The sequence below is a fragment of the Linepithema humile genome, chromosome 3 (assembly GCF_040581485.1).
Source record: "Linepithema humile isolate Giens D197 chromosome 3, Lhum_UNIL_v1.0, whole genome shotgun sequence".
NCBI lineage: Eukaryota > Metazoa > Arthropoda > Insecta > Hymenoptera > Formicidae > Linepithema > Linepithema humile.
The window spans coordinates 19,748,924-19,758,744 of record NC_090130.1 but is presented as its reverse complement, the minus strand read 5'-3'; the positions used below and the strand labels follow the sequence as shown (position 1 = coordinate 19,758,744).

General features: G+C 29.2%; 2 protein-coding genes across 7 annotated transcripts; one reads left to right on the top strand and one right to left on the bottom strand.

Annotated features, from left to right (window-relative positions):
* Positions 1-308: 308 nt before the first annotated feature.
* Positions 309-3,888, bottom strand: LOC136998645 (uncharacterized). Its single transcript, XM_067351695.1, has 3 exons — positions 3,654-3,888; positions 2,895-3,239; positions 309-2,722 (listed from the first exon to the last, which is right to left on the bottom strand). The coding sequence occupies exons 1-3, from the start codon at positions 3,666-3,668 to the stop codon at positions 569-571; spliced, it is 2,514 nt and encodes an 837-aa protein (XP_067207796.1). The 5' UTR covers positions 3,669-3,888; the 3' UTR covers positions 309-568.
* A 444-nt stretch (positions 3,889-4,332) lies between these two features.
* On the top strand, positions 4,333-8,248 carry LOC136998335 (uncharacterized). 6 transcript variants are annotated; one of them, XR_010888902.1, is made up of 8 exons: positions 4,333-4,589; positions 4,728-4,892; positions 5,192-6,224; positions 6,299-6,525; positions 6,874-6,910; positions 7,232-7,376; positions 7,634-7,733; positions 7,821-8,220. XR_010888902.1 is itself a non-coding variant. In XM_067350869.1 (7 exons), the coding sequence occupies exons 3-7, from the start codon at positions 6,086-6,088 to the stop codon at positions 7,918-7,920; spliced, it is 603 nt and encodes a 200-aa protein (XP_067206970.1). In that variant the 5' UTR covers positions 4,333-4,589; positions 4,728-4,892; positions 5,192-6,085; the 3' UTR covers positions 7,921-8,248. The 6 variants fall into 6 exon arrangements, 2 of the variants coding, with proteins under 2 accessions (XP_067206970.1, XP_067206969.1); XR_010888900.1 differs by having other exon boundaries at positions 7,232-7,391; positions 7,821-8,219; XR_010888901.1 differs by having other exon boundaries at positions 6,871-6,910; positions 7,232-7,391; positions 7,821-8,219.
* Positions 8,249-9,821: the final 1,573 nt, after the last annotated feature.

Here is a 9,821-nt window from a genome sequence, read left to right as displayed (position 1 = left end):
TTAGGAGAGAATATGTCCAAAACAAAAATTTTATTGGTATTAAAAATAAGCAAATTTTGAATTAACATGTATAAGGTAAAGAATTGAACTTGTCACAAATCTAATATTTCTGAAACCTCTCAGTAAACAATTCAGGAAGCAAAAAGTTATAGCACTGAGTCATTGCACGTTTGTCGAGATCAAACCGTGCGTTTCATTATTATTAAATTATTTGCTGCGAGATTTCAGATATATTAGATTTGTAACAAGTTCGATTTGTGATCTTAAGTTAAAAATAAAAATATTGTCATATTTTAAAAATATTACATAACACCCCACATAGCACGAAATATTACGTAAATATTTCAGTAATATTGCAATATACCAGAAATATTACGCATTATCGTACTATATTACAGAAATATTACTGATATATTACATGTTGATAAATAACATTGAAATATTACAGTAATATTGTAATATATTGTTGCAAGATAATAAATAATACATATAATTAGAGCGATGTTATTGAGACGTTATTAAAATATCAAATATATTGATACATATATATTATATATATCATATATATTTACACATGATTTTTTGGATGTGATACAATTGTATGTAATATTGGATGTGATACAATTGTATGTAATATTGGCAAAATAACAAATTTGTCTTTGTATGGAATTTTATAAACTTTAGCGCATATGTTTTGATATAACCATGATTCTATACATTTGTTTTGTTTGACTATGGCTATTCCAAGAAATTGTGATTCGCATGGTATAGTGAATAAACTTGTATCGGATATCAGTTTTTTTCCTATAATGTATATATTATTATTTTTACTCTTGGCAATATTGTAGACGCAAACGACAGTATTGTCTTTCAATAAAACACAGTTATTTTTTTTGTCGTCACATTTTAAATGAAATGAACCTAAATTCAATATTTTATATTGTTCTTTATATTCATGTTCACAATCCAATGGACCATCTTTATGATTTTTCTTGAGAAAAAATTTTTTATTGCGTATTTCGACTTGACTGATAACATTTAATTCATAAAGCCTTTTAGTAATTTGTTGAAGTGGTTTATCTCCTTTTCGAACCAGTTTTTTTAGCTGAAAAATGTAACTTTCAAATTGGAATGCGCTAAAACCATCTAGAGCACCAAATCGTTTTACATCCGATGTTAAATGTAGCAAATTGTGCACGTTATGAGAAACATATTTAACTCCGTAAATTGTTGTAAAAGACTGAACAAAAGTGTTTAAAAGCTTCTCTGCATACTCAAGTAATTGAGGATTTTTACTATGTTCAGTGCTGGCCAAAATACGAATTGCAATATGTAATGTCAAAAAATTTTCATAAACATTTTTATTGAGTATGTTTTTTAAAATTATTGGACCTGAATATAACAAAAATTGTCTAAATTCTGTGGCCTTCCATAATTTAATAAATTCAAGCGATCTTGGTTTTCTAGGAAAGTCAGACGGCGTATATTCCTTTAAAGTAAGTAATTTGTCTGAAATTTGTTGTACAGTCAAGCTAGATAAACGTGTATTTAATGGTCCTCTTAACCATAAAAATATCAATTTCCTCATGACTCCCAAACACACTAAATGCATATAGTCAAGAGTCACATTACTTACTGCACCAAAATAAGGAATATTTTTTAAAATGGTTTCGCCTATTTGATAATTTTCAGAGTAACCAAAATTTCGAAATACTTCGTCGTCTCTTAATAATAATTGATTCTTTTCCATTGGAAAGCAATTAGTATATTCAATTCGATCGCCATGAATTAAACATTTTGTGCAACTATCATAACCAGTATGATTCTTTACTTTTAAGATAAATGCCTTCGCTGGGGTATCACATACCAGAGCATGCAGTCTGATTTTATAACATATTCCATTATATACATATCCAACATTTATTAATGGTATCAGCTCATTTACAAAAGCTTCAAGAAATTTATTTGAATCTGCTGGTTTGTTTTCACCGTAATATATACCAATAACTCGTACTTTTGGTAAAAGCTCATCGGAACACAAAATAGGCCACATTACTTTTCCACTAGAAATTCCAATTGGCGCACCATCTGTAGATATTATTAAATTTATTATTAAATTATCAATTTTTGAATTTATCCTGTCCTCTATTATTTTACAAATGGCTGGTTCAACTCCAAAATGAGAGTAGAAACCTTTATCCATAGAAGTAATATTTGTTGCTCTTGGAGTACACATAAGTGTACGTCCATCTTTAGGAAGTTTTACATTGCTTCTTTTCTTTAAAATTTGCAATAAACTTGTTAATGCATTTATATGTATTTTATAATCTGCAGCCCATTGTGTAATTTCGGACTTAAAGTCATTTTCTTCAAGTTCATATGAGGTATTGCTTGCAGCTTCACTATCTCTTTGATTATTAATCTCGGTATTTTCAATATCAAAGTCATTTTCTTCAAGTTCATATGAGGTATTGCTTGCAGCTTCACTATCTCTTTGATTATTAATCTCGGTATTTTCAATATCAAAGTCATTTTCTTCAAGTTCATATGAGGTATTGCTTGCAATTTCACTATCTCTTCGATTATTAATCTCGGTATTTTCAATATCAAAGTCATTTTCTTCAAGTTCATATGAGGTATTGCTTACAACTTCACTATCTCTTCGATTATTAATCTCGGTATTTTCAATATCCTGAGTATTTTTAACAGCATTTTCGACATCCTACATAGAAGAAATCAGGTACAAATTAAAAATAAAATAATCACGTAATTCTTTTTTAAATAATTAATTATAAAAATAAAACTTAAGTTTGTGTAATATTTTATTGAAATTATTGCGATTTTATAACAACATAAAATTTTCATTTTCTTTCCTATTTATAATTTATACTTACATTTTCTTCATTTTCTGATTGTATTTTTGATTCATTGTTTATATTATATTTGTTTAAAATTTCCTCGTTCATTAATTTGCATTTCTCTGCGAACATTTGTACATCATTGCTGCTATGTTGTGAAATATTCTTCTTTTTACATGTACGTGAATTGCAAGAAAAGTCTATTTGACCGTCATTATTATTTGCTATATTATAAACTCTATTTCGTTTAACCTTTTTATATATTTTTGTAAATTCATTTAAACTTCTTTTATGTGCTAAACGACGTTTGTGTCTATCTGTGTAATCTGTCCACACAATTTCGCCATCTGTTTCTTCACTAGATGACATGTTGATGAATGTCTAGTGTGTATATATATATATATACAATTTATATTCGTACCTTTTTGAAATTCAGCACTAGATTAAGTATATAATTTATTGGTGCCAAGTTATTTATTAAATCCTGACACTGATATTACGTGAAAGACACGCGCACGTTATGTTTAAGTAAGTGCGTCTTTATAGCGCCTTTACATTAGATGCTCATTGGTCGAGATAGTCTTATGTTATATATATGCAATTGTGTTATTTTGTGTGCGATAACCTTATATCGGATCGGAATGCATAGTGTGCATAATGTAACGTGCGCAGATTGTTTTTCATGTGATAGTGTCAAGATTTAATAACTTTGATACTAATGAATTATATACTTAATCTAGTGCTGAGTTCCAAAAAGGTACAGATATAAATTATATAATGTATATGTGTACATACATTCAGAAATTTCATGATTTCAGTTTCCTAAAATATCGGTTTATTTTAGGTCATATATTTATCTTTGCCGTGTTTTACCAAACTTGTTGCCTCTTGTATTATTACTAACTGACTCTCGATTAAATTGTAATAACACGCTATTGGGGTTATAATAAGCATAAATATCTTTTTTAATAATGCATAATTTTTCATTTTTCTAGTGCTTCAGTTCCCAAGAAACCATATTATATATATATATATATATATATATATATATATATATATATATATATATATACATACATATATTACTATATATATATATATAATATATATAGTAATATATGTATATTTTTAATGAACTCTTTATTTCTGTCATTTTTTTCAGATTCTCTTTTCACTGTCGTTGAAAATAAAATTAGAACATGTATTTAATCGTTGAATTTAATGATGGAATATTTGCTATTCCAACTATTTAGTTCATGCACAGACGAGAAAAAAGCTAAATGGCCGTCCATTTGATGAAAGAAGAACTTTGAACTAGCTATCTCTAGGAGAGATACAACCTGATGAAGAGTGGGAATTTTTACAGGTGTCATAAGAATTTTTGGAACTGCACGTAAAGTAATAACATAGGAACATATGTTCAATTAATATTCTCATGTTATATAAGTGATAAAAATGCTTGTTTTATTGCAACTGATTATGATAATGCTATGAAAAAAGTGTCCTTAGCAGAACAGCTGACTGATATTAGTGATTCAGAAAATGCAAAAAAGACTAGAAAACGTCGTGCACGTCGTATGTTATCAAGTGAGGATTCTGACAATGAAGAATATCCTCCAAGAAAAAGATCAAACAGAATTAAAAGTAGTATGAAAAAAACAATGAATTCCAACATCCAATATCCAGAATTTCCTTCAACATCCAAATTACCACTTATTAGTATGGAAAATGGTAATTATATATATATTTACAAATTGCATAGCAAGTAATATACTTCAGTCAATGTACTTCTTAAACGCTCCATTAATTTGTGATATACATATTATTTGCTTGAATATAACATAATTTCTTTTCTTGTTTCTATTATAGATAATTCAATTGAAAAACATGATGGTGATACATCAATTGTACATGATGATGATACATCAATTGTACAAAAGAAAAATACTTTTATGAAAACATTCACCATTAAAGATACTTCTACAGATATAGATGTAGATCACACAAGTAATGAAAAAATTGTTGACGTAATTGGTAAGTCATGCATAAAAGTGATTTACAAATAATGGAAATTAAAAATTTTTAATTTTTAAATATTTCTACAAAAATTATGTATGAGGAAGGAAAATATTCTCACGAAAATAAATGCCCAGATAATTTGTGCGAGTTTATATTCCTCTCACGCGTGAATATTACGTGTATAAACAAGATCTCGCAGCTTTTTTTATAAATTTATTAATATAAAAGAAATAGTATACCTAATTTTAATCGAAATGATTTCAAATCAATTACTTTTAAAATGATTCAATTTTTTGATTTCTGCTTTATTTCAGAAGCACGTATCCAAAAGATCATGCATAAACCAGAAGAAGTGAAAATCCAATGATGCGATGTCCGAAGAATAGGCTGCAATAAGATTTTTCATTCAACATCAAGAAATGCTTATTTAACAGCAGCTTCTCATTATCATGGGGAAGACTTCGGCGTTTTTTTTTCCTTTATCTATTTTGTATTTAATCTGTTCTCCGGACATCGCATCTTCGGATTTTTACTTCTTTTAATCCATGGAGCACGACTTTTTGGATATCCGCTTTTGGAATGAAATAGAAGTCAAAAATTGGATCAATGATTACTTTAAAAGGCGAAGCATTTTTTCGTCGAGAGATTGGCACCTTACCTGAGAGATGGCAAAAAGTAATCAATTCAAAAGGATATTATTTCGATTAAAATTGAGTGTACCATTTCTTTTATATTAATAAATATAATCTAAAAAAAACCAAGAACTTATTTGTACACTTAATAATAAGTCTGTTCTTTTTAGCTAAACTAGCTGCATCAGTTCAGAGTTTATCTTTCTCCTTTCATTTCCAATGTGGAGAGAAAAAGATAAACTTTGAACTAGTGTAGCCATTTTAGCTAAAAAGAACAAACTTAATAAGATTATTAAAATATTAAGTAATAATCTTTGGTTCTCTATTGAGCGTAAAATTTAAAAGCTTTTTAAAGCACATTAGTCGAAGGGCGAACAATCCGCACGCGCGCACTGTGAAAGCATTGTGCAGACATTTTGTTATCTGGGTAATTGTTAAAATATTAATGTAAATATTGGGTTGGCAAGAAAGTCATGTCGTAATAAGTTTTTGTTGTCGCCTTTCATTTAAATAAAGGAAAAAACGACTTTCTTGCCAACCCAATAATTAATTTTTTTTATTTTCATAGATAACGCAATGTTGACAAAATATAATGTTGACACCTCAATTGTACAAGAGAAGAATACTTCTCAGAAAACATGTTGCATAAGAGAAACTTCAAGAAATATAGATCATACATTTTTAACAACTAATGAAAAAATAGATTATTTAATTGGTAAGCCATAAAATGGAAGTTTAAAAGATTGTTTTTTAATATTTAATTGTTTTTAATGTTGCAAATATTTATAGAATTACAAAAATTATCTATAAAGAAGGAAAATGTTGTTCTTACAAAAATTAATGATCTACTAAAATCTATCAATAGTCTGGATAAATCAGGATATATAGATAATGCTACAGTTAATAACAAGAGTGAAGATGATGATAATATTGCTTCTTTACTTCCAATTGAAGATGCAGAACAACTGAAAAACTTCGAAGAAAAATTAAAAAATAAGGAATTTTATAATCAAGTGGTACACATATTTTTGCAATTTTACAACTTATTAAACAATTTTTTTAAAACTTAAAAGTTTAGTTTAAAAGTCTTTCAAAATCATTTTTTTAATTACATTAATAAAATAAAATGCATTCAACATTATTATTATTACATATACATATTATTATACAATAATATTATTACTACATATAATTATAATATATAATTCTATCAAGAAATAGTAAATGTTGAAAAATTTTATAAAATAAGTAGAAATATTACTACAGTACAAAAAATTAGATATAAACTCTTTTGCTTTAACAAATAATATATATATATTAATAATATATATTATATATTACAAATAATCCACTTTTTAAAGTAGACAATTTCTTTTCCTGACAATTCATCTGCAATGCAAGGTATATATATATAAATTGATATTTTCTGTAGTAATAAATATATTGCAATTAATTTGTTCATAATGCTTGTGCATGTGTGTTAAATTTTCTATGCAGAGTAATCAGTATCTTTCTTTTTAAAAAATGAATGTTTTTATGAATGAAAAATGAAAATGATTAATATGTAAATTTGATTTCTATTTACGCTTATTGAATACATACTAAATAATGATAACGACTTACTATTTTATCATAAATATATATTGCATATGTTATCATAAACATATTGCTTATTATAAATAAAATAATATATTATTTATTTATTTGTAATAATTATTACAGGTGACTAAATTATATTATCGAGGAGGAAAAAATGTTGACGAAGTTGTGAACAAAATAATGAGGCAAATTTTTACTAACTCTCTAGCATGTAGTTACAGTTATCTTGGAAAACAGAAAAAGAAACCGTTTTATAATTTAGTTTTATGTAAATGCGTTTTGGGTAAATTTTGTAAAATTATAATAAATTCCCAGCAAACACAAAGTAATAGTAACATAACATTATTGTGTAATAATTTTTCAACACTCAACAGTGTAACTATTACATACAAGGCAATGTTACTTGCAGTTACATTTTTGAGTGGGAAATTATAACAATAATGTTATGTTACTATTATTTTGTGTTTGCGTAAGTTTATATTGTTAAAGATAATTGAAAATAATAATAGAAATTTAATATTTCAGGTGCCGTTTATCGTCATAAATTTGATGTAACAGAGGACTACATCATTAAAAAAATAGGATTTTGGCTTGCTAATGCACCTACTCGTCAGGCTCGAGAAAAGTAAGTACAGTTTTTTAAAATATCACTTACAATAATTAAATTAAATTTTATTGCACAAACATAAATATATATATATAAAATTTTTAGAATAAAGGAAGAAAAAAGCAAGAATATAGAAAAGGAAAATGTAAAATCAAAAGACACCGACGATATTCTTGCACTTTCAGGAAATGAAAGTGAAGATTAAAAAATTTACAAACGGAAAACTTATTGTAACCATATATATATTATATGCCATTCAGTTTGTACTAACATTGTACGTAACATATTTTAATATATAAAGTATTATTGTGTATTAAAATAATTTTATTATTTAATTCCTTGCTATATTTAATATCACATAAATATTACAGAAATATTCATTAATATTACAGTAATATAATTGTGATATATGACTACAATATTACTGCGATTAATCTTCGCGGACATTTTAATATTGCTGTGACATCTCAATAATATTTCATCAATATTTCTGCTATATTTCATGGTAATATTGCAATGGAAAAATAATATTGCTGCAATATTGCTGCAACATTACGTGCTATGTGGGACCTTTATTCTTTTACCTAGCATATTTTCTGTTAAAAATGGAAAATTAAGTCTAATATAAATTTTTTTTATCTAACAAATTCGTTGTATTGTTTCTATCGTCATTATAGACATTTTCTTTATTTTCTTCGTCGTCTGATAAAAATTCACTTAAATATTCAATTTTTCATCTTACGTATGTTTATTTGAAATTTACTTTGAAACCGTGTGAGCTTCGGCGGACGCGGATTAGCTCGCCGGAATCCAGGTTCGGTCGGTTGGGGGTATGTCAAATAAACCAAATGCTCGTTTATAACAAAATAATGAAACAGCGTTTATTGAGAAAGATGTTGATTCGATTTGCCTCGAATGATTTGCTACAATGCTCGTGCATACATGCGAAGCGTGTGCAAGATGAATTTGAAATAGCATACAAATTAGCCAAATATCGGTGAAGTAATTAACAAGTGATAGCGAAATAGTTCTTTAAAGCGGCGTGAAATGAATACGGAGTAGCGTGAAGATAAATGCGGAGTATCGTTACTGGTAAAATAATTATTTGAGCAACGGTGGAATAATTATTTTAAAGCGGCGCAAAATAAAAGCGAAAGCAACGTGAAAATAAATGCAAGATATCGGCAAAGGCGAAATAATTATTTAAGCAATGGTGAAATAATTATTTTAAAGCGGCGCAAAATAGAAGCGAAAGCAACGTGAAAATAAATGCAAGATATCGGCAAAATGAAATAATTATTCGAGCGGCGGTGAAATAATTATTTAAGGCGGCGTAAAATAAATGCGAAGTATACGTGAAAATCAATGCGAAGTATCGTAATAATGAAATAATTATTTGAGGCGACGGTGAGAGAGAGAGAGAGAGAGAAATAATTATTTAGTATGACGTGAGGCGTCCTGGTGCGGTCGGCGAGAGCGCAAGCGCGGGCGATCGTGTCGCAACGGTTGGTACAAGACGGAGCGCTTGTCGGTGAGTGCGTTCGTAGTATCGCGAGTCTGTTCGATCGTAGATCGATGCGGACTATTCGGCGGCGCGGATTGGTCGACGCGGTGTTGCTTGCCGGACGGATTACAATTATGAAATCCCGGCGAATAAACGCGGTATGCGGACTTAGGCTGCCGATTACGTTCGGCGGGAGTACGAGGATGCTCGTACGAAGACGGAATTTAGAATAGCGACCTGGCTAGGTATGCGGAAATGCCCGCAATACAGAGTTCGGTGGCCTAGAGGAACCAAGTACGCTTGGCGGGTATACGAATATATTCGTATCCTGGAATCAAAGAATACCGAGGACGCTCGGCGGTACACGAGGATACTCGTGTGCTGGCACAGGTATAGAGTCCGAGTATGCTCGGTCGGGACTACGAGGACGCTCGTAGCAGGGTTGTTCGCTGTCGATCAGCGAACGGAGTCTGGTGAGAAGACGTTCAGCCGGGCCTCTTTTATACCCGGCTGGCGGCCGAATGATTTCGAATCGGCAAGCATCGGCGGTTTCGGCGGCGAGTCCCCCACAATACGGAATTTCGGAACGGTCGGGTGTGGGG